Source organism: Benincasa hispida, chromosome 11, assembly GCF_009727055.1.
Source record: "Benincasa hispida cultivar B227 chromosome 11, ASM972705v1, whole genome shotgun sequence".
In the NCBI taxonomy this organism is placed as follows: domain Eukaryota; kingdom Viridiplantae; phylum Streptophyta; class Magnoliopsida; order Cucurbitales; family Cucurbitaceae; genus Benincasa; species Benincasa hispida.
In genome coordinates this window covers 44,250,235-44,275,516 of record NC_052359.1, presented here as the reverse complement: position 1 = coordinate 44,275,516, position 25,282 = coordinate 44,250,235, and the positions used below count along the sequence as shown (strand labels likewise).

At 36.8% G+C, this 25,282-nt stretch overlaps 2 protein-coding genes across 3 annotated transcripts in view; one reads left to right on the top strand and one right to left on the bottom strand.

Moving 5' to 3' along the window:
• The first annotated feature begins 999 nt into the window (after positions 1-999).
• Positions 1,000-2,759, top strand: LOC120090277 (3-ketoacyl-CoA synthase 7). The gene has a single exon (XM_039047847.1). It carries the CDS (start codon positions 1,291-1,293, stop codon positions 2,674-2,676), a length of 1,386 nt encoding a protein of 461 aa, XP_038903775.1. The 5' UTR covers positions 1,000-1,290; the 3' UTR covers positions 2,677-2,759.
• Positions 2,760-3,060: 301 nt separating this feature from the next.
• LOC120090276 (pentatricopeptide repeat-containing protein At1g10910, chloroplastic) overlaps positions 3,061-25,282 on the bottom strand; it is a 39,415-nt gene continuing 17,193 nt past the window's right edge. For both annotated transcript variants that reach the window (XM_039047845.1, XM_039047846.1), the window contains exons 5-10: positions 16,993-17,097; positions 6,668-6,767; positions 5,027-5,346; positions 4,087-4,263; positions 3,864-3,992; positions 3,061-3,604 (exon numbers count right to left, since the gene is read on the bottom strand). In XM_039047845.1, coding sequence (XP_038903773.1) covers positions 3,389-3,604; positions 3,864-3,992; positions 4,087-4,263; positions 5,027-5,346; positions 6,668-6,767; positions 16,993-17,097 — 1,047 coding nt within the window. In that variant the 3' untranslated portion in view covers positions 3,061-3,388. The remainder of the gene's footprint in view (positions 3,605-3,863; positions 3,993-4,086; positions 4,264-5,026; positions 5,347-6,667; positions 6,768-16,992; positions 17,098-25,282) is intronic.

Here is a 25,282-nt window from a genome sequence, read left to right as displayed (position 1 = left end):
ATCACAAAATCAAAAAATAATTTGTATAAGCAGAATCCAAATTGTCTATGACACATATTTCCTAAATTCAGATAATTTAAAAACATAAAACAAAATTTAGATTTCCAACCTAACATACCGCAATTCTAAAGTATATATATTAATTTTTGGTTTAGGGGTGGAAATGTGAATATACTTATATACCAAGGATGTAAGTGAAAAAAAAACTATATGCTCAAATTGAGAAACATTTTTAAGAATAATAATTAAATGTATAGCAACATTTTTAGAAACTTGAAAATATAGCAAAATTTATTAGTGATAAAGTCCTACCAAAGATATGGTTTATCAATTATAGACATTTGCTAGCGATACAGTCAATCACTGGTAAACTCTAAAAGTTGAATCTAAATCTTGTTATATCTGCAAATTCTTTTGTATTATGATATATCTGCTAATAATTTAGGTTTGATTGTTATATTTGCAATGTCCCTAAAACATGACCTCCACTTAAACCATTAGTAATTGGAAATAAAATTTAGAATCGATATACAAATTTGAAACTCGTTGAAACGTAGACTTACAACAAAATGCAAAAAAGAATTGAATCAATTATCTTATTCCAAGCAAATTTAGTGTATTTTGAAAACAGTTGAATAATATTCAAAATCACTTTGAACATGGCTTTAATTACAAAAAATTAATTTAATATTTTTAATATTTAATTCACACTTTTAATTGCAATTTTTATATCATCAAAATACATATTACTTTTGCATGATTAAAACTATATTTTAAAAAATACCAAAAATGATATTAACCATTTCAAAATTACTCCCAAACATGTCAATCGCTAGTAACATCAATGCTTCAATCCTCAATCAATAAAGATGGCAATAAGTTCCACCCAAAATCAAAATAGTAATAACAGAATCCATGTAGGGAACTACAACCTTTTCTGTTCATGAATGCTAACTTTGTGACAAAAACAAACTCTTTCCACTTTCCCACTTAGCCAAAAAGAAAGTAATTTTATTAAACCAATTGTGTGAAACTAGTATTATGATCTTCATAGAATTCATGTGATCCAAATACAAAGGGACAACTTCAAGCTCATTAGCTATTCTGCAAATTTTACTCAAAAGAGGAATTACAATAAAGATATACACAAAATTTTCAGTATGCAGCCATTATAAAGTTGTTTGGCATGACAAGGAAAGTTCTATACTTATCTCTTTGGTAATCTCTCACTCACATCTTCTGATTATATAGAGACTTGAGAGGTATCAAACTGAACTCTAGCATGTGGCAATGGAGAGATTTACGGGCAAAAGCTTATCTTTTACAAAGATAATCATCCATCCAGAAGCTGTAAACTGTATCTCCCTCACTCATTTACTATTGGCTGCAACTATTTTGACTATTCTGCTTAGCTTAGTCTATTTCAGATCTAGTTATGTTTACCTTATTGACTTTGTCTGTTATTTGCCTCCTGATAATCTGAAAACGTCGGTTGCCAAGTTTATCAAACACTTAGAACTTTGCAACCATTTCGATAAAGAAGGTTTGAATTTCCAAGAAAGAGTCTTTGAGAGGTCAGGTATCGGACCTGACGCTTGTATGCCACCTTCTCTGCATAGAATCCCGCCAGATACTTCCTTTGATAGTACAAGAGAAGAGATCGAAACAGTTCTTTTCACGGTTGTCAACGACCTTCTTTCTAAACACAAAGTTGATCCCCAGAGCATTGACTTTCTGGTGTCTAATTGCAGCCTCTTCTGCCCCACCCCTTCCATTACTTCTATGATAACAAACAAATTTGGATTTAGAAACAATATAAAGAGCTTCAACTTGAGTGGAATGGGCTGTAGTGCTGGAATGGTGTCTATAAGCTTGGCCAAAGATCTCCTGAGAGTATATAAAAACTCGACAGCTTTAGTTCTCAGCATGGAAGCTGTGACACCAAATGGATATAGAGGAAAAAGAAAGTCGATGCTTATTTCGAACACTCTATTCCGAATGGGTGGAGCAGCGATATTGTTATCCAACAAGAAGAAAGACAAGCAGAGAGCAAAATATAAGCTTCAACACCTTGTTCGAACGCATATGGGATCCAATCACCAGGCTTATCAATCTGTTTTTCAGAAACCTGATGAAGATGGGAATGTTGGAGTTTCACTATCTCGAGATCTTCTTCAGGTAGCAGCAAAAGCACTTACAACAAACATATCAGCTTTAGGCCCACTCGTGTTGCCATACTCAGAGCAGCTCCGTTATGGATGGTCTTGGATCACCAAAAAAATTTGGCCATCAGCAAAGGGAAAAGAGCTTTATGTGCCAAATTTCAAGAAGGCTTTTGAGCATTTCTGCATACACGCCGGCGGTAAAGCTGTTATTGATGCTGTAGAGAAGAGTCTCAAGCTGCAAAAGGAGGATGGAGAAGCTTCAAGAATGACATTATACAGGTTTGGCAATACTTCATCTTCTTCTGTATGGTATGAACTCGACTATCTTGAGGCAAAGGGAAAGGTAAAAAGGGGAGATAGGGTTTGGCAAATTGCATTTGGAAGTGGGTTCAAGTGTAACAGTGCGGTCTGGAAATGCATTTCTGAGATTGATCCAAACGCAAGAAGTGCATGGTCAGATAGAATCCATCTATATCCTGTTGACACTGGCAGCCCTGATGTTTCTTCTTGAGATATTGTCCTAAAGTAACCCAACTATAAATTTTTTCTACACAAGCATAGTCTATATTCAAATGGCAGATAAGTACCTTCTTACTTCTGGTCTGAAAGGGGATCATCCATTGTGTGACTAAACTAGAACTAAAATATATATATACATATTTTTTTTAGAGATAAACTGAAACTTCCAGGAAGGAAAAAAAAAACTACATAGTATTTGTCTGCAAGGCCGTACATGTAACAAGTCCAATAAAGAATGCAATCTCGTTTGATTCAGATTAACATAATTTTTTTCCCATGTAAACACACACTACTGTTTCTGCATAGTGTGTTGTTCAGTCAAATCCTTCTCCGGGGATTAACAGTTTTCCATTGGCTTCAATATTTGGAATATTTATTGAGGGTGCAAATGAGATCATCCTTAACTCTGCATTTCACTAATGAATCGATCTCTATCAAAAAGCTCCAGTCTCCAATATCAAAACAAATACACTACATATTGGAATCAATGTAAGGGTTGACCAGTCATACTAACAAAGAACCCTATCATTGATCTCCACATTATTCGACCCAATAATCTACTGTCAAATGAGATCTGCACTCAATGGAGAACACCTATTATCTCCTTCACCTAAAATTTGTTAAGATTCCTATTCTGCACTCTCCATTACTCTTTATTTACTTACCAATACAATCGTTTCTTATTATTTTAAAAGAAAAGTGTTCTAATGAGATTTTGTAGATTTTGACACCTGAGTCTGCTTTGACAGAATCTCTGCAATAAGCTGGCGACCAAATAAATGTGAGTTCTTTAAGATAAGGTTTCTTGTTGACGAGTCAACAACATAACCCTGACCAGGCATCCATCGTAGCAATTGAATAAATAAATCCTTCTTTTCAGGTAGCTCAATGTAGCGTGATGTAGCCATCATAAACAAATCCTGAGGAAGAAGAAGTAACTTAGTTATGGTACCTAAAAGTAAAAAGGTATACAGATTGAAGCCACATAGAAATATTTTATCTGCCTCAAGTCAAAATATCATGGCATTCAACCACCTAAAACAAAAATTTGTAACTTAACTACCTCCCAATATTATAGTAACAGACTTCGTATAATCACGTGAAGCTAAAGACAAGCTAAAACTACAATCAGTTGACATTACCAAAACCTCATTAATCTATGTCCACTGATCATTTTACCTGATCAATCTTATACCCAGAACCATGGATTGCCTTCATTACGTCATTTATCAAGTTGACATTACCGAACTTCATAAATCCAAAAGCAAACTTCCTTATGGCAGGTTTAGAAATTAGCCCTGCATTGTCCTACAAGGAAAAAAAATTCAGCATATGGAAATAGAAGATACACAAAGTATAGAGTTGAAAATTAAATATGGATAAATAAATAATTATTAAATACCTTGACAACAACATAAGCATCTTTGAGAAGTCGACCTGCAATTAGAATGTGCAAAATCTTCTCGTGGAGTGCCTTGCACATTGTTCTTTTACTATATTTCAATATATTGTAAACTGAAAATGCTTCTGAATAAGCTCGTATCTTCCCAAGAGACAATATTAAAGACGAACAGAGCTCCTGCACAATGTCACATTTGGAGTGGATAAACCAATTCTGACCAAGAAAATCTACTGCATTGTTTCCAATGTGAATATGAAATGTAGAAACAAAACTTACAATCTCCCACACTTCAAAATAAAATAAACAAGTCACTTACTCCGAACTTTATATTGAAAATTCCTAATCTCTGTATGGACAAAGTTCTGTTTGTGTGCTACATCAGTTGGAAAAATACAACACATGACATGTTTCTTCAGGGGACCAAATTATTTATTGCTTTAAGATAGAATGAACCAAAGAACAATCAATCATACTTTTTGTATTCAAATCCTTTGGGTTAAACTGTGAACTGTTGAAGTGCTAGATAATTTTCCAGTTGCATCAGATGAAATTATCAACCCAAGAAAAAGTAATGGCCATTTACTCAGCCTGCAGTTACAAATCCAACTCAAATAAAAGATTAGTTGAAGTACTGTCATGATATTATAGAGTTCTTTAAAGTTTAAGACATCAACATTGGCATCTTTAAGAATTGCATTCACCTCAATTCTTAACAAAGAATAGTTCAGCGTATCAATTTCCAAGTGAAACAATAGGGCACAGAGAATAATAGTTGACATTAAAATGCATTCAGTTCTCATTCTTTTTATTCTTTCGTATTCTCTCTTTTTATTCTTTCGTATTCTCTCTCTCCCGACACTGTTTTACATCAGTACTAAAATAGTAGTTAATGACAAATTCCTTCAAAAATATTATTTGATACGATATAACAAAATTTTACCTCCTCTGGTTGGTGGCCTTTACGGTGCATGTCCTCCAAGGTCCTATAACAAAGTAGATATAGTTTCTCCTTAAAGAAATATTTGATTAAGATATGAAAGGTATTATAATCTGGACTGATCGCTAAGTCATCCATTTTCCGAAGCATTTGCATGACACTCTCCATTTCCCCTGCTCTGCAGTAGGCACAGAGCATTGTATTCAATATTACAATGTCATATCTGTCATATGTGGCTTCAAAATCTTTAGCCAACAGTTTTGCCTCTTCTAGAAGCCCACCTCGGCAAAAGGCTGATATCATGATGCTGTGAGCATATCCATCTGTGAGAAGAAAAAAACATTATAGCTCTTGCGGTAGATAAGAAAAGAATACGCAAATTAATTTTGGACGGGCTTGACCTCTACAAAGAGAAATTTTTGACATAAATATGTGAAGAATCAGCCAGAAGTGAAGTTTGACTACTTTAGATGGTGTTAGAAAAGACTCAACACAATGGTTGACAATATGAACTCTAATATGCAAAGATGATTGATTAGGGCATAGCAACTGAAGTTTGTCACTGAGTGGTGTATTAACAAAGAAATTATCTATTATTCAATAATTGAAATTATACATCAACTATTATTACTAGTAAATATAAGCTGAACAAATTAAGAAACTCTACCCAACCAACGATTCAGCAAACAAACTACAACCTAATAACAATAAATAAATAAATATATATATATATAATGAATAAATTTGGAAAAATATCAATTTATGCCCTTAGCTTTGAGGTTGTATCAATTAAAACCTCAAACCAATAACTATATCAATTTAAACTCCCTACTTTCACAAATGAATCAATTTAGACTCTTCATTAGAATGTCATTTTAAAATCTAAATCATTCATGACTTTCACCCATGTATAAAATTTCTCTAAATGTAATGACTAATGTAAATTAGAGAAAAATAAGATAATCAAATAGATAATGGCCGTTTTTCATTAAATTCTAGCAGTTTTTCATCTGTCCATCTTCTTCTTTACTTCACCCCCCAAAAAACAACTTTATGATAATTTTCCTGCTTTGGAGGGATTTTTAGAGAAGAATAATTTTATTGGGGTGATTTTGAGTTAATTTTAAATGGAACCAAATGAAAATAGTTACAAATCACTCAAAAGGGTCTAAATTGATTCGATTATTAAAGTTTAGGTTTTAAATTAATGCAATGACTAGTTTGGGATTGTAATTGATACAACCTCAAAATTTATGATTAAAAATAAATAGTTGCCAAAAGATAAAACTAGTTGGAATAGCTGAACGATTTTTATCTACCCGTCTTCCTCTATTTTTCTCTACTTATTTTAAAAGAATTGTGTGATAATTTTTCAAACTACTTTGGTTGGTTTCTCGGAGAAGAAATATTTAGGTGATTTTGAGTTAATTTTAAATGGAATTAAGTGAAAATAGCTCTAAATCAATCACTAAAAAAGAGTTTAACTTGATTTAATTACGAAATTTTAGAATTTAGATAGATACAATTATTAGCTTGGGGGCTTTTAGTTGGATATTATTCATTTTTTTCCTTTTCAGCTCTTCTAGCTAGCTAGTACATTTTAATTCCGATTTATCAATTCAAATCTAAAAGGAGAAAACGTACCAGATCTAACGTTTTTTTCTTTCATTTCGTCAAAAATTGCCTTTGCTTCTCTAATAGAACCTGCCTTGGCAAGGCCATCCATCAACAAACAATATGGCATCTACAAAAGAAATCACCTTTAATAGTATCAGAACTACAGCATCTAGTTGCTACATGTTTTCACGAGAATTGTAGAAAAAATGCGCACCATGCAACATTGAGGGCATTTTGGCCATTTTGAGGGCAGCGTCTCCACGCTCTAACTAGGGTTTCTATAAATTCCTTTTTTTCATCAAATTTTGGGGATCCTTTTAAGAGGGAACATATGTAATTTCGGTTTCTACTCAATTTTAGAGTTCAAGAGAACTCTTGAGAGCCAAGGAAGAAACTCAAGGCACGGTATCACAATATTCACAACGAGAACGAATGTGGCACGGGTCAAAGAGTTTCTCTTTACCTTTCTTTACTTTTGTATTTTGTATTTTTCTGGTTGTTATTCTGTATTGAGTGGATGAACTCAATGTTCTAGAATTTGAATGATTTTGTCGGGATTTGTAACTTTGATTATATTTGGGGACTATTTTGATACTGCAACTTATTATTCATGTGTCGTATGATTATTTATTTATTTCTTTGGCCATAAATTAAACCTGTGTGACCCGAGTTTAAGCTCAAGATGGTAAAGTTTAAATTTAGACTTAGATGCATGACTATTAGAATAACTTGCACGAGAGTGAGGTTTTTCTAATAGAGGTGTTATAGTTCTATTGTTAGGGTTTTCTATTATTGTAAATATCTTGTTTTATTTTCCTTTTCTATGCTTTGTACACCTGTATATATTCATATCTTTGGTGAATGAATAAAGTATTCTGATTCTCTCTCAAACCTAAGAGTTTTACATGGTATCAGAGCCCTCTAAACAAAATTAGGGTTCTGTGAACCTTAGTGTTTGAGAATTTAGAACCCGTTTGTGTTACATCTAGGATTTTGTGGAGGGGTGAGTTTACACTTTTGCTCACAGCCACCGTCTTTGGTTCGTTCGCCGCCGTTAGCCGCCATCGTCGCAGCCATCAGCTGCCGCCACCACCGGGTAAAAAAATGTAGTTTTTCGACACCGTTCAGTCTGTCGAGGAGCCTAGCTACCGATCTACAGAACCCCAAAGTCCGAAATCCATCTGACCAACGCGTGAGGCTCACGTGCCACTTTTCCCTTCTATCGTCGATCCACACACCAGCACGTGTAGGCACGTGCACCACTTGTTTCGGTTCGTCTTTTATAAGTTTCCTCAATTTTGTGGACTTTTCTTGGTGGTGTGTTTGTTTGGGCTATATACTCACTGTTTGTAAAAACATCTCTTCAGTAAATTAAGGTTTGATTCTCTTTTCGGTGTTTATTTTTCGAGGCAATGGCTGATAAGAAACTAGTAGTCATGTCTAAGATGGTTCCTATGGTGTCAAAAGTAACGAACACAAGTTGAATGGATCCAATTACTATTCATGGAGATCAAATGTTCGTCACTTTATTAGGAGCATGGAAATGGATGATTACATCATGGAAGAGCCACCGATTGATGCTAATAAAAAAAAAATTTGGTGGCGGGACGATTCAAGAATGCTTCTACAAATCTGAGATGGCCAAAGATCAAGTGTTGTCAAGCTCAAATATCTCATCGTTGGAAGAAGCTTATACTCGAATACTTCGTATAGAGAAGACACAAGCAGTTATGTCATCTGATTCTAGTAGTGCATTGATTGGGCGCACAAATGATTATAGAGGTAATAAGGGGGTTGAATCAAATAGCTCCAAAGGTCATCCCAATAACCAAAGATCAAATCCAGGAGGTGTTGTTTGGTATTATTGTCATAAACCTGGCCATACGAAACATGAATGCAGAAGATTGATGAATAAGGGTCAGAGGGTGCCATCTGCTACTACTCCTGATAATCTTGACAAGTCAATTACGATTTCTACAAAGGAGTTTGCTAAATTTCAACAATATCAAGAGTCATTGAGGGCATCATCTTCTACTCCCATTACGGCCATCACAGAGATAGGTAACATCTCTAAATGCCTTCTATCCTCTACGTCAAAATGGGTCATTGACTCTAGCACTACAGACCATATGACAGGTAACCCCAGTTTATTCTCTAACCTTTGTACATCTACCTCTTCACCTACTGTCACTATAGCTGATGGAACCTCCACTCCTGCTTTAGGATCAGGAACCGTCCATCTTACTGAATCAATTTCTTTGTCATCAATTTTAAATTCACCACATTTCTCGTTTAATTTGATTTCGGTCAGTAAACTCACTTGTGATCTTCATTGTTGTGTCTCCTTTTTTCCTAGCTATTGCTTATTTCAAGATCTTACGATGAAGCAAACTATTGGTAAAAGGCGTGAATTTGGAGGTCTTTACATCTTTGAACCACAAACACCTACAGCCATCACATGCTCTAATGTGTCATCTTCCTTTGAAGAGCATTATCCTTTGGGTCATCCATCTATCTCTGTGTTGAAGAGTCTTCGTCCACAACTTCAACATTTGTCTAAATGAGATTGTGAGTCATATCAGTTTACTAAATTTCATCGTTTGAGTTTGTATCCTCGAGTCAATAAACAAGCTAGTGCTCCTGTTGAATTAGTCCATTCTTTTGTTTGGGGTTCATGTCCTATTGAGTCTAGAGGGTTTAGGTATTTTGTTATATTTGTCGATGACTATTCTTGTGTTACGTGGTTATATTTAATGAAAAATCGTTCTAAGCTACTTTCTCATTTTCGTAACTTCCATGCTAAAATTCAAACTCAGTTTAGTAGTGCTCTTAAAATCCTACGGAGCAATAATGCTAAGGAATATTTCTCTCATACACTCAAGTCTTATTTAGATGCTGATGACATTCTTCATCGATCTTCTTGTGTCAATACCCCATCTCAAAATGGGGTTGCAGAACGAAAGAATCGTCATCTCCTTAAGACAGCCAGAGCCTCGATGTTTCAGATGCATGTTCCGAAGTCTTTTTGGGCCAATGTTGTTTCCACAGCTTGTTTCTTAATAAATCGCATGCCCTCTTCCATTCTTAAGGGTTAGACACTTTTTCGTACTTTATACCCCAAGCAACATTTGTTTCCCATTCTACCCAAAATATTTGGTTGTACCTACTTTGTTCGGGATGGTCGACATCAACATACCAAGTTGCATCCAAAACTTTAAAATGTATTTTCCTTGGTTATTCCTGTGTTTAATAGGGGTATCGGTGTTATAGTCCTAGTCTAAATAAATATTTCGTCTCTCCTGATGTCACATTTTTTTAAATTCCTCATTTTTTTTATCGTCGCCTTTCACTTCGAATAAGAGTCAAAGGGAGCATAAGGAATTAAAGGAGGATTTCCTTGTCTACACAGTTATTTCTCCTTCCGATCCTCTTCCTGATTCATCTCTACCTGTGGCTACCTTACTCTTCCACCCATCGTTAAGGTCTATACTCGATGACAACATCCTTCGGTTCCATGCCCTGTACCAGAGACTTCTTCGTCTCCTTCGGTTCCATGCCCTATACTAGAGTCTTCTTCGTCATTGGATCCAAAAACGAGTGATGATCTTCCTCATGCTTTTCATGAAGGTAAACGTACATGTGCTCATCCTATTTCCTCTTTTCTTTCATATAACCATTTGTCGTCTTCCACATGTTCATTCATTGCATCCTTAGAGTCTGTATCCATCCCTAAAACTGTTCATGAAACTTTGTCTCATCCTGGTTGGTGTGCTGCAATGGTAGAGAACATGACTGCCTTAGATGATAATTGTACTTGGGATTTAGTTTCTCTCCCTGCAAGAAAGAAGGCTATCGGTTGCAAATGGGTGTTTATGGTTAAAGTCAATCCCAATGGTTCTGTTGCTCGATGAAAAGCGCACCTTGTAGCGAAAGGCTACGCACAAACTTATGGTGTTGACTATGCTGATGTTTTTTTCTCCTATAGCAAAAATGGCATCTGTGAGGTTGTTTATTTGATTAGCTTCAATCAATCACTAGCCTTTACATCAGCTTGATATTAAAAATGCATTTTTTCATGGTGATTTTCAAGAAGTGTATATGGAGCAACCACCAGGGTTTGTTGCTCAAGGGGACGTTGCTTGCCATTTGGAGGTCGGCCATGTAATTTCCAGCACTGATCTTTCGTATGCCATGGTTTCTTGCAATATTCACAAATTGCAGGGGTCTTGCCATTCTGTTTGCCATTCTCTGAACCCGACGACTTAACTCCAAATGCAGCAGAGTCCAGGGTATTAGGCGTTGTACCATTCATAGCACTGGTTTGATCTTCTTCCAATCTGACTCTGAGCAAACTTCCATCAGGGACGGCATTGGTCTTTGTCCCAAAATTCGACTCCAAACACCATCAAACTTCGAGTTTAAGCCAGCCAGAAAATCATAAACACGGTCAGCCTCCTCAATCTTCGAATACTGAACCTCGTCAACTGGACAATTCCAAACTATTTCCCGATATAGATCCATCTCTTGCCACAACAGTGATAATTTATTGGAATAGGATATTACGTCGAATGTCCCCTGCTTGCACTCATGCACCTGTTTTCTCAAGGTATAAAGACGTGAAGCATTCTACCTCTTCGAATAAAGTTTCTGGATAGCTTCCCAGATATCCCGAGCAGAAGCTGAGTAAAGAAGAGGCTTCCCGATCTGAGGCTCCATACTGTTTATTAAAATTGAGCGAAAGAGGGAATCTTCCCCCTTCCATATCCGTTCTTGAGGATCCCCAGGGTCTAGGTATTTCCCCTGTTAGGTACCCGAATTTGTGCCGCCCCTCAAGAACCATCCTCACAGATTGTGACCAAGAAAAGTAATTCTGTCCATTAAGTTTTTCGCCAATAGAAATTCCTGCAAAATTGCCTACAGACCTAATGTTTGTGAAAGGTAAAGTAAGGTAAGCAGTTACCGGAGTTTCTGAACCTAACGAAACCCCCGGGTATGTATCTGGTAGAAAATCTGTTGATGGATTGGCCGAAGATCTAACGACTGCCCCAAGTACAGAAATTTGTTGCTGAAGATTTGCCAGTTGCTGTTGAACACTAATAGTCCCACTATGAATCGTTGTAGGTTGTTTCTGCCCATAGATCCCTGAAGATATTGTTTTTGTCGGTGTGGGACAACCAATTGGAGGAGCCAGCTGACCAGAGGGAAAATAGTAGGAGACAAGTATTTGCTGTAAGGGGTTCAGTTGAACTAGGTTCGGTTGGACCGGGTTCGGTTGGACTGGGTTCGGCTGGACCGGGTTCAGTTGGACTGGGTTCGGCTGGACCGGGTTCAGTTGGACTGGGTTCGGCTGGACCGGGTTCAGTTGGACGGGTTCGGCTGGACGGGTTCAGTTGGATTGGGTTCGGCTGGACCGGTGGTTCAAGTGATTTTGTGGATCTGGTAGACCGACATATCGGGCATGTTCGAAGGGTTCGGAAGATACGATGGGTTCTAATTGATCAATAAGATCGGGTGTGTTCGGAGGGTAGGAGGAACTGGGTAACGCCGGTAGGGAAAAAATCGGAGGATGGGAAGACGACTGATCTGGAAATGTTCCACCAGCGGGATCTGGAATGGAATCTGGGTTGCGATCTAGGTTGCGATCGGTAAAACTCGGCGGCTGGAACAAGGAAGACGTCGAAGGCAGGCGCTTGTATCTAGGCTGGACTAGCGGCGGATGGTCGAGTCTCGACGGCAGCGGCGGCAGTGTGGTTGAAGTCGTCGACGGAGCGACGGAGGTCCTCCGACGGCAGTGACGGCTGGATCGATTAGGGCTGGTTGGATCTGAATCGGTCCAAGTAATGACCATAGATATTGGTCGACGATAGCCTTAATTTCAGTACTGTTAGAATTTTCTCTTGGAGTTCCATCCCCTACTAGAGTCGATGACTAAATCTCTTCTATTCCAACGACGTTCTCATCACCATGCTCTGATACCATCTTGAAAAAGTTAGGGAAGAAAAGAAAACACCAGAGTTACGTGGAAAACCCTAGACCAAGGAGAAAAAAACCACGATAAGAGTTTTTTATTTTTAATTCAGATACACAGTACACAATACAGGAACAGGTATAACTAACCAAACAATGAGAAACCTTAGACTGATAAAAGACAAAAACGCCCTTAGGGCTAAAATATAATTTCAACCGAATGGACTTCGATTTTCAGCTCTCATTTTTGCCTCCAAGCCATCTGAAGTATCCAGCTAATTTGGACAAGCTTTCACTTTGAAATTAGATTTATCCTATGAAGCACGGACATTTCATATTAGAGGCAGTATCAGTGTCGGACACCTGTCGGACACGGATCCGTCCGGACACGCTGGGGACACGTCTGACACGCCAATTTGCGTGTCTTTTTTAATTTTGGACACATTGGAACACGGTGGAGAATCTTCACAGACACGCTGAACAGAAAAGTTGAAGAGGAAATGGTTTGAAATTGGGCCCAAATTAAAAGCCCGTTACTTTTCTTTTTTAAAGAACACGAGAAAATCAATTAAATAGAATATAACCTTTCAACACCACGTTCTCCTCTCCACCTCCCTCCTTGTTGTGCATCTCACGGAAACCAGCAGTCTAAACGTCACAACCCATTTGATTCAACGTCTTGGCTTTTCTCACCGAAGCAGAAGGTGCTGCAACGCCACCTGATTGACGCCGTTCCATGCTCGCCGGTCGCCGCTGCTTGCTCAACGTGGATGCTGCTTGTGATTCATCAGTTCTTCACTTCTTCTTTCAAGTATGATGTATTATTATTTTACATTTCTAATTCTAGTGCACTGCCCTTTCTTTTTATTTTATAATCTATATTGCTTCTTATCAGTAATCAAATCAACTTTCAAGTTTCAAGTATGTATTATTATTTTTAAATGTTAGGATGAAACTCTTTCACCCACTGTCCATGCCACCATCCAACTTCAAATCATCAAATGTTTTATTTTTTTCTTTACCCACTGCCATTTGGAGTATTCAAATATTTTATTTTATATTTTTACCCACTTCCGTTTGAAGCCATCAATTGTTTTTTTTTTTTTTTTTTACCCACTGCCTAATCCTCAAAGTTCATACATTTGTTTTATTTTATTCTTTAAATCTAATAATCTATTATGTTAGCCATTTCCTTCCTTCAAAGTTAAACTCTTTTGTATATTTTTTTCTTTCCCTAAATGTTAGGATGTCATCTACGAACAATAGTCAAAGTCATTGCCAATCATCAAATAGTTCCATGGAATCCAACTCCGTTGAAGATGATTCAAAACCATTATGGCAATACGTGACAAAGATTCAAAAGTTGAGTGACGGAGATGGAAATTTTTCATGGCAATGCAACTTTTGTCATGTTACAAAGAAGACCTCATATACAAGAGTTAGAGCTCATTTGTTGAAGATTAATGGTCAAGGAATTGGGTCATGTCTAAAGATCACTCCCAAAGATATAGCGGATATGCAAAAATTAGAAGATGAGACAAAAATCCAAATGGAAAGAAAGGCTCCAAAAAATGTTCCTTTGCCACCTAGATCAAGTTCACCTTCAATCATATCAATTGGCAGAGTGAATGTGAGTAATTCTACCAACTTTGACTTAGATAACAAGAAAAGAAAGGGCAATGCACTAGAAACATCATTCAACGAGACATCACGGGACCAATTGGGTGCACTTATTGCTCAGATGTTTTATTCTGTGGGCTTGCCGTTTCATTTAGCAAGGAATCCACATTCTATAGGGGCCTTTACTTACACTACAAACAATTCGTTGCCAGATATGTACCTCCCGGATATATTATGTTGAGGACCAGTCTACTCCAAAGAGAAAAAGCTAATATTGAAAGAGTATTGGTACCTGTTAAAGGTGAATGGTTGAAAAAAGGAGTGATGGAGTAAAGGCTAATATTGAAAGATTATTGGTACCTGTGGCGGAAAAAAAGAGTGAGTATTGTGAGTGACGAATGGAGTGACTCAATAAGGAGGTCGTTGATTAACTTCATGGCCCCTTTTTATGGCAAACCAATGTCTCTAAGGTCAGTAGATTGCTCAGGTGAAATCAAGGATAAGTACTTCATTGCAAATTTAACGAATGAAGTGATTAATGAAGTTGGTCATGAGAATGTTGTTCAAGTGATAACAGATAATGCTCCCGATTGCAAAGGTGCAGGACAAATTATCGAAGCACAATTTTCGACAATTATATGGACACCATGCATAGTTCATACGCTAAATCTTGCCTTGAAAAACATATGTGATACCAAGAATGTTAAAAATAATCAGCTTGTTTATGGAGAGTGCAGTTGGATTTCTAATATTGCTAGGGATGTCATGGTAGTGAAAAATTTTATCATGAATCATTCCATGAGGCTAGCTATGTTTAATGAATTTGTGCCTCTTAAATTGCTTTCAATAGTTGAGACACGCTTTGCATCTGTTATCATTATGCTTAAGAGGTTTAAACTTATTAAAGGCGGCTTACAAGCTATGGTCATAAGTGATGAATGGGCAAGTTATAGAGAAGATGACATGGTGGAGGCGAGGCATGTAAAGGAGTTGGTGCTCGACAACATATGGTGGGACAAATTAATTATATTTTGTCATTCACTTCACCTATATACAACATGATTAGAGCTTGTGATACACACTCCTTGTTTACATTTGGTGTATGACGTGGGATACAATGATTGAAAATGTGAAGACAGTGATATATAAACACGAAGGACTGCAACCAAGTGAACTCTCTTCTTTCTATGGTGTGGTGTATAACATTCTCATTGATCGTTGGAACAAGAATAGTACTCCACTTCATTGTTTAGCACATTCATTGAATCTAAGGTATTAAATTAATATCTTTTTAATTTTTATCCTTAGTCTAAGCTTATATTTCATATTTTTTTTAGTTTGACATTATTTTTAACTTATATATAGATACTATAGTGAAGAATGGCTTACAGAAGACCCTAATCGAGTGGCTCCACATCAAGATGTGGAACTAACTAGAGAAAGAATGAAGTGCCTAAAGAGATATTTTAGTAGCTCTGAGGATCGTGCAAAAGTAAACGTAGAATTTGCTAAATTTTCTACAAAAACTGGCGATTTTTCTGATTATGATTTCATATCTGAGAGGTACACTACAAATTCTACAAGTTGGTGGGCAACTCATGGTGTCTATACCCAATGCTTCAAAAGATTGCTTTTAAAGTTTTTGAGCAACCATCATCCTCTTCATATTGTGAAAAAAAAATTGGAGCACATATTCTTTTATTAACTCGATCAAGAGGAACAAAATGATGCCTCAACGTGCAGAAGATTTGGTATTTATCCACAGCAACCTTCGTCTTTTGTCCAAAAGAACTCTAGAATATTCAAGAGAAGAGACCAAGTCATGGGATATTGCTGGAGATGCTTTTGATTCTTTTGAAGATGTCCGCATGCTTGGAGTAGCTAATTTATCTTTGGATGATCCAGAGTTGGAGGCTGAAATTACTAACGAGGATGGTGGTGATAAGGATGAAGGTGTTATTGAGATTTGAGAGGATAGTTTCATTAGCCTTTAGTTTTTACTTTTTGTATGGAAAACTACTTTCCATTTCCTTTAGTTTTCTATTGAGAGTTTTGTTATGTTTATGTTGAACGTTGGACAACGTATTTTGTAGATTTGTACATCTATAAACTATAATGGTTTTGGTTAATTAACTTGACAGTTGACATTTTATGTCTTTTTCTGATATTTAGTATTTTATGTTAAATTTAGATATATTATAAAAATATAATTAAAAAAAATAGCATATCCCCAACATGTCCGTATCGTAATATTTTAGAAATTGGTGTATCGTCGTATCCTGTCGTGTCCGTGTCCGTGTCCCGTGTCCATGTCCGTGCTTCATATCCCTCCACTACCACTGATTTCTGCTCCAATTTGATTACACTTCTTTTCTTTCCTTTTCTTTTTCTTGATCCAAGTTTTTCAGTCAATCTACTTTCTTCATAAAATGTGTCTCAATCTTTGGGCAATAGCTAAGCTTCATCAACTCCTACTGGAGGAAACAAATCCAGCTAGAGAACGCTCCGTAGAATCCTAGTGATCTAGAAATGGTAAGTCACCAAGTTAATGTTATTCTTTATTCGTACTCATGCTTCTTAAATCCTAGCAATCACTCGACACAATAGAAATACCAAACTAGAATAATAAATTTAGAAAATGTACAAACATGAAAACCCACAATATGACCATCTTCTTAGTGTAATCATAAAAGAAAATAGTAAGTAGCAAAAATTAGCTTCAAATGCACAAAAAAATAATACTAACACGAATCATTGGCACAGACCTCATTTTCACCATAGCCCAAGGCTTCCAATTCTGATAACAATTTCCTCGATTTCTCAAACAAACCTCCCCTAACATAAACCTTCAGCAATGTTGTTAAAATCACCTGCAAGGATATATTTTTCTTTTATAAGAAACAAGCACCTGCAAGTAGATAGAAAACTTGAAGACCTACAGTATAAAATTTTCTAGAAACAAAACAACCTTTCCATTTAAAGTAAAAAAAATAACCACAAAAAAAAAAAAGTATTTCTAAACAAACCAGAGAAATTACAGTCATACATTTTAGCCACATTCGTTAAAATTCTCTCACACGTGCTTTTCAAACCTAAGCCATCAGAAGTGTAAGTTAATAGGGAAAGTTATAGAAAATTTTCCTTGAATATTAGGGGTTAACAGGCTCAAAATAATATAGTGGCGACATACCAGGAATAAATTAATTTTTTGAAGGAAAGGTACTGATATCCAGATTCTCTAGAGTAACATGGACCGGTGTAGTGTAAATGAACGTATTCACATGCACTAGACCCAAAAGCATGTTCTACTTCTTTTCTTCTCTCTTTCTTATGTGAATACTGCTCACAAAATGCATGTCTCTCACATAAACCCCCAAAACGATTGGATGCCCTCACACCTGATCCCACAACAACCCATACAACAATCTATGCCCAGCCCACTAATTAACAATTTCCTGCGCAACACCCTTCTTGCCCCTTTTTGAATAGGTGTGCATAATTGGAGGCCTTAGAATACCTCCAAGGGTTAAAAGATACCTTGTCCTGAAAGTGAAAATCTGGAAATTGTTCAAAGTCCACTTGCTCCTAGATAGCATCACAAACGGGTCGATTATGCCATTGAATCAAACACTCTCCCATGAATCTGTGTTCCAGCGAAGGCCCAAAACTGCCATTAATACCATACACCATGCAAACTCATGCGTTAACATAGGAGGTCATGATTCTTGCACCACTTGATCCCCAATTTGCTTCTAGGAAGCCTGGTTAGTCATGGATCGAGGCCTTGAGGGAAGTTCCAATCGATATGCAACCGCTCCCACTTTCTTTAAAATCTTGTAAGGGCCAAAGAACTTTGGGGATAATTTTTGAGTGTCTGTTCTTTTTTTTTTTTTTTTTTTTATAAGAAAGACAACTTTCATTGAGAAAAAATGAAAGAATACACGGGCGTACAAAAAACAAGCCCACAAAAAAAGGAGACACCCTCTATAAGAAGGGACTCCAACTATACAAAATCATGTTAAGAAGAAAATTACCAAAAGCCTTCAAAATCGAAGCCCAGTAAGAAGCATGAAAACGAACAAGGGACCATATTTCACTAGCATCCCTCTCAATCCTCATAAACACCCTGCTATTCCTTACACCCAAAAGCACACAAATGATAGCACAAACAATAGCATGCCAAAGAAAACGGCCTCTCTCCCCAAACAGCGAATTGAGGAGGAACTCCTTAATCATATCTCTAACATCTCTGTGACGAGCCCACATCATGTCAAACCTCTGGAAAAAAGAATCCCAGACAAGGCTAGTAAAATCACAATGCCAAAGAATATGGTCGTATTGGTGAACATACTTTTTTCATCCATTCTTGGGCCAGAGTCAAATGATTCTTAATGGCCATGAGGGCTAAGTATCGATCAATCAGCTACAGCTCTATAGTATTATTAGTAGATTTATGGTCTCCATAAGAAATCAAGGGAGGGGGAACAACTCTACACAATTTGAAATGGAGTAGTTGTTGGGTTGCATGTCCTGAAACTCGTGGTTTATAAATATTAAACATATTCTATTTACAATAAAGATGTTATTGAGGTTTATTCAATAAAGTTGTTATTGAATATGTGAATTGCACCGTTTAAACTTCAAATCCAATAAACTAAGAATCCTTGGCTATAGCATGAATACCTGAACTTTATGTAGAAACATAAAAGTGGATCAACTTCAAGTAATAGTCAAAACGGTCTATAGTACAAGGATTAGGTTGGGTACCTTATCCTAGAGACATTATGGATGCGGCTCACTTTGTAATTGTTACAATAGTTGTGAAGTTTACAAACGATACAATCCTAAATCGTTCATGTAGAGACATGCAAGTGGGGGCATCTTATATGAAAGATGGACCACAAAATAGTCACCTTTACTTTATAATGTCGTTTACTGATAAGACTGACTATTTCAAATCAATGACCTAGATAACTCGATCCTAATCCTGAACTAACTATGAACTCCTGTTTATTCGAGATTATCTTTTAGTATGCATGGGTGAGAGTGACTCAACATCGCCGATTCAATAAGCCTCCCATTTTAGGGATAACATCGGGTAGATAACTGGGAACATAGTCCTGCAAAATGGAATTTACTCCTACCCGCTTCTAGGGTTAGTAGATAGGTTGTTCTCTTAAGTGTTGAATCCAGGTTTTGAACAAGGGGTCCCGCCCTCTCTAAGGCTTGAGAGGGACTCAGTTTGATAGTTGAACTACAAACCAATTGTTCATTAGAGGATCAGTGAGACTTAAGGAGCAAAATGTAATTACAGGGGTAAAACAGTATTTTTGACCCTATTGTGATTACTAACAACTTGTGAAAGATCGATTTACTAATCATGGTTAAATCAAGTGGACAGAAATAGATTTATTTTATATTTATTTTATATATAGAAAATATATATAAAATAAATATGATTATATTTAACTAGATAAAGCTAACAAAATATAATTAGAATGGAATCCGCAGACAACCAATGAGGGATGATCATAATAAGGTTTGTTATGATATGTATTTATTAATATGTATTTATATTGTAAATTTAATTAGGTGTCCTTTATTGTAATTTCATATCTCCTAGATTAGGGTTTTTTAATTACCTATATATATGTATCTTCAGCCTCATTAAGTGAATAAGAATTATCACTCTCTCTAAACTTCTGAGTACATGGTATCAGAGCCATCTAGAGTTAGAATATTTGTTCAACGGCTACGTTAGGGTTTATGCTTCTCACAAAGTTAGAGTTTGAGTTGAGTTATCAAGTTTTCAGTGGTCGTTTGTCTCACCACCCATCCCAAAAGAAGCGTCGTCACCGTTCAATCACATCAGCAATCGCCCGTCACCGAAAACATCCATGCGTGGAGCTCACATACCGCTGGAACAGTAGTCCTCCTTTGCCACGCACCGACGTGTCGGAGTGCATGGAGTTTCATCTCCCCTTTCGGCCAGTTGGGTTCTTCTCAGCTCGTCGTTTCTGATCACTCTATGCGTTTGGTTTCATCGAAATCTGCTTGGTTGTGAGTTATTTGGATAAAATACCCGTTTGTGCCTAGGGTTTGTTGCTATCGTGTTCAGCTTGGAGTAATTTTGCTCTTTTATTTGCTTTTGATTTCGATTCTGGTTTGTTCTAAGGTCTACAAATTACTTATTAGCTCATAATAGATGAAGTGAAGCATATGGTCGTCTCTAATGTAATTCCCTTGGCATCGAAGATAACTAAACACAAATTAAATGGATCGAATTACTATGATTGGCATCGAACGATTCAATTTTACTTGCTTAGTATAGATATGGATGATCATGTGACGGAGGAACCACCGAAAGATGAAAAGAAAAAAGCTTGGCTTCGTGATGACACTCGACTTTATCTTCAAATTAAGAATTCTGTTGAGAGTGAGATTGTTGGTTTGGTAGATCATTGTGATTCTATGAAAGAACTCTTAGAATTCTTAGAATTTCTATGCTCTGGAAAAGAACATGTTCATAGAATGTTTGATGTCTGAATGCAATTCTTTCGAGCGGAATAGAAAGCAGAATCTGTTACAAGTTATTTTATGAGATTTAAAAAACAGCTGCTGAACTTGCCTTACTATTGTCGTTTAGTCCTAATGTTAAAGTTCAAAAAGCTCGGCGAGAAAAGATGGTTGTTATGATATTTTTTAATGGACTTTCTCTTGAGTTCAGAATGGCTAAAACACAGTTTCTTTCTGACTCTGAAATTCCATCATTAGAGGAAGCCTTCAGTCGTGTTCTTCATATTGAGAGTTCTCAGTCCAGTTCATGTTTCTCAACCGAACAGTGCCCTTATGAGTAAGAATAATAATACCTTTCGTGGCACTTCAGGGACGGCTAAAAACTTTCAGAAACCTAGTTATGATAATCAGAAATCAGATTCTTCAGAGATCGTATGTCACTATTGTCGTAAGCCAGGTCATATGAAACGTGATTGTCGGAAATTGTTGTATAAGAATCAACGATCTCAGCATGCTCAAATAGCTTCCACTAGTGATATGGCTGAAAAATTTGTTACCATCTCTACTAACGACTTTGCTAAATTTCAAGTTTTCTAGGAATTGTTGCAGGCATCTTCTTCATCTAATCCTATTGCCACCATTGCCGAGACAGGTAATTCGAAATGTCTTCTTACATCATCTACCAAATGGGTTTTAGACTCTGAGGCCACCGCCCATATGACAGGTAATTCTAACCTATTTTCTATGCCACTGTCTCTTGTCTCATCTCCGTCTGTCACCTTGGCAAATGGATCAACCTCCACTATCCTTGGATCCGGCACCATTTCTCTCACTCCATCACTCTCTTTGTCCTCTGTCTTACATTTGCCTCATTTGTCCTTTAATTTAATTTCTATTAGCCAACTTACTCATGACCTTAATTGCTTTGTCTTGTTTTTTCCTAGTTATTGCTTGTTTCAGGATCGTATGACGAAGAAGATTATTGGTAGAGGACATGAGTCGGGGGGTCTTTACATCTTTGACAATCAGATACTGAAAGTTGTGGCTTGGCCTGGAGTAATATCCCCGTTCGATGTTCATTGTCGTTTGGGTCATCCATCATTGTTTGTGCTGAAGAAACTTCATCCAGAATTTCATTCCTTATCGTCTTTGAATTGTGATTCGTGTCAGTTTTCAAAGTTTCATCGTCTTAGTTCTAGTCCTAGGGTTCATAAACGGCTAGTGCTCCTTTTGAGTTAGTTCATTCCGATATTTGGGGTCTTTATTCTATCGTGTCTCAAATAGGTTTTCGTTACTTTGTTACCTTTGTTGATGATTATTCTCGTGTAACTTGGATATATTTAATGAAAAATCGTTCTGAGTTATTGTCTCATTTTTGTGCTTTTCATGTTGAGATTCAAAATCAATTTAATGTCTCTATTAAAACCTTGCGAACTAACAATGTTGGTGAATATTTCTCTCACGTACTTGGATCTTACCTGTGTGGTCATAGCATTATTCATCAATCTTCTTATGCAGACACTCCATCTCAAAATGGGGTTGCTGAAAGAAAGAACAGACACCTCCTTAAAACAACCTGTGCCTTATCCTTACAAATGCATGTTCCAAAGAATTTTTGGGTTGATGCTGTGTCCACTGCTTGCTTCTAAATGTCTTCCTCTATCCTAAATGGAGAGATTCCTTATCATACTCTTTTTCCTACAAAATCTTTGTTTCCCATTGCTTCTAAGATCTTTGGTTGTGTTTGTTTTGTTCGGGATATTCGTCCAAATCGTACTAAATTAGATCCAAAATCTTTGAAATGCATTTTCTTAGGCTACTCACGTGTTCAAAAGGGTTATCATTGTTATTGTTCTACTTTGAACAGGTATCTTGCATCTCCGGATGTTACATTCTTTGAAGATATACCCTTTAGTCCATCATGGACTCCCGAGGGAGGATGACGACCTTTTTATTTACGAGGTTACTTCTTCTCCATCATCCTCTCCTTCACCTTCCTCTATATCTCTTCCTTCTGATCCCCCAGTTATTCGAGTCTACTCCAGGCGTCCTCCACAGCCACCTTTAGATCCATGTCCTCCACCACTGACTTCTTCGACATCTGATATGAGACCGAGTGATGATCTTCCCATTGCCCTTCGAAAAGGTAAACGCACTTGTAGTTATCCTATTTCTTCGTTTGTTTTGTATAACCAGTTGTCTTCTCCCACTTATTCTTTTCTTACATCGCTTGATTCCACCTCTATCCCTAAATCTGTCAATGAAGCTTTATCTCATCCTGGGTGGCGTAGTGCAATGATTGAAGAGATGATTGCTTTGGATGATAATGGTACTTGAGATCTAGTTTCACGTCCGGATGGAAAGAAGGCTATTGGGTGTAAATGGGTGTTTGCTATCAAGGTTAATCCTGATGGGACAGTGGCTTGGTTGAAAGCTCGTTTGATTGCCAAAGGTTATGCTCAAATTTACGAGATTGATAATTCTGACACATTTTCTCCTGTTGCTAAATTAACTTCCATTTGACTGTTTATCTCGATGGTTGCTACTTACAATTGGCCTTTGCATCAACTTGACATTAAGAATGCTTTTCTACATGGTTATCTTCAAGAGGAAGTCTATATGGAGCAACCATCTGGGTTTGTTGCTCAGGGGGAGACTAATAAGGTATGGTGGCTTCGAAAATCCTTGTATGGACAAAAACAAAGTCCTCGTGCATGGTTTGGTAAGTTTAGTCAAGCACTCGAATGTTTTGGTATGAAGAAGAGCACGTCTGATCATTCCATATTCTATCGACAATTTGACAATGGTATTAATTTGCTTGTTGTATATGTTGATGATATCGTTATCACTGGAAATGATGTATCAGGTATATCCTCCCTCAAGACTTTTCTCCAGGATCAATTTCATACCAAAGATTTGGGATCATTAACGTATTTCTTGGGTATTGAAGTGATGAGAAGCAAGAAAGGTATTTACACATCTCAATGGAAATACGTACTTGATTTATTGTCTGAGACAGGTAAACTAGGAGTCAAACCATGTAGTACTCCGATGATACCAAATTTACAACTTACAAAGGAAGGAGACGTGTTTAAAGATCCTGAGAGATATAGGAGATTAGTTGGAAAGTTGAACTATTTAACAGTGACACGACCTAACATTACTTATTCTGTGAGTATTGTTAGCCATTTTATGTCTTCTCCTACTGTGGATCATTGGGCTACAATTGAACAAATCCTATGTTATCTGAAAGCTGCACCTGGACGTGGGATCTTATATAGAGATCATGGTCATACAAGAGTAGAATGTTTTTCAAATGCTGATTGGGTTGGATCTTAAAAAGATAGGAGATCAACTTATGGATATTGTGTTTTTGTAGGAGTGAACTTGGTGTCGTAGAAAAGTAAAAAAAAAAAACATAATGTAGTTTCTCGTTCGAGTGTTGAGTCAGAATGTAAAGCAACGGCACAATCTGTGTGTGAAATAGTGTGGATACATCACCTTTTTTCTGAGATGGGCTTCAATGTTACTGTGCCAGCTAAATTATGGTGTGATAATCAAGCAGCTCTCCATACTGCATCCAATCTTGTGTTTCATGAACGAACTAAACATATTGAAGTGGACTGTCATTTTATTCGCGAGAAAATACAAGAAGGGTTGATATCTAGAGGATATGTGAAGACTGGTGATCAGTTGGGAGATCTACTTACTAAAGCAATAAACGGAACAAGAATAAGTTATCTGTGCAACAAGCTGGACATGATTGACATATTTGCTCCAGCTTAAGAGGCAGTGTTATGATATGTATTTATTAATATGTATTTATATTGTAAATTTAATTAGGTGTCCTTTACTGTAATTTCATATCTCCTAGATTAGGGTTTCTTAATTACCTATATATATGTATCTTCAGCCTGATTAAGTGAATAAGAATTATCACTCTCTAAACTTTTGAGTACAAGGTTTACAAGTCGTTTTCCGATGTAATTGAAGGCAAAGAGGGAAGATTTCGTATCTACAATGAGGTGGGTGCAGCTACTAGGCTTTAGTGGAGTGTCTGATAGTTAACTAATGTTGATTAATTGGGTTAATGAATTCAGTCGGTTAATCTTGGATCGTTGGAGCTCATGATCTGTAGGTCCATTAGGCCCCCTGCTAGCTCATATCGGACTAAACCTTGGAACAGTATTGAAAGAATTTGAATTGTTCAAATTTGGATTAGGGAATAGAATGTTAAATTATATTCGATATAATTAGACGTTTAATTCTCGAATTAAACGAATTGGAGAGTTATAAATATTCAAATTTGATTTAAATATTGTACACGTGAATGAAGATGGTTCTCGAGGGGCGACACAAGTTCGGGTATCTAACAGGGGAAATACCCAACCAAATCCTGGGGATCCTCAGGAACGGATATGGAAGGGGGAGGATTCTCTCCTTCGCTCAATTTTAATAAATAGTATGGAGCCTCAGATCGGGAAGCCTTTTCTTTACTCAGCTTCTGCTCGGGATATCTGGGAAGCTGTCCAAAACTTT

What these genes read in the sequence shown, in the direction of transcription:
- LOC120090277 (XM_039047847.1), top strand. Translation starts at nt 1,291, where the DNA reads ATGGAGAGATTTACGGGCAAAAGCTTATCTTTTACAAAGATAATCATC.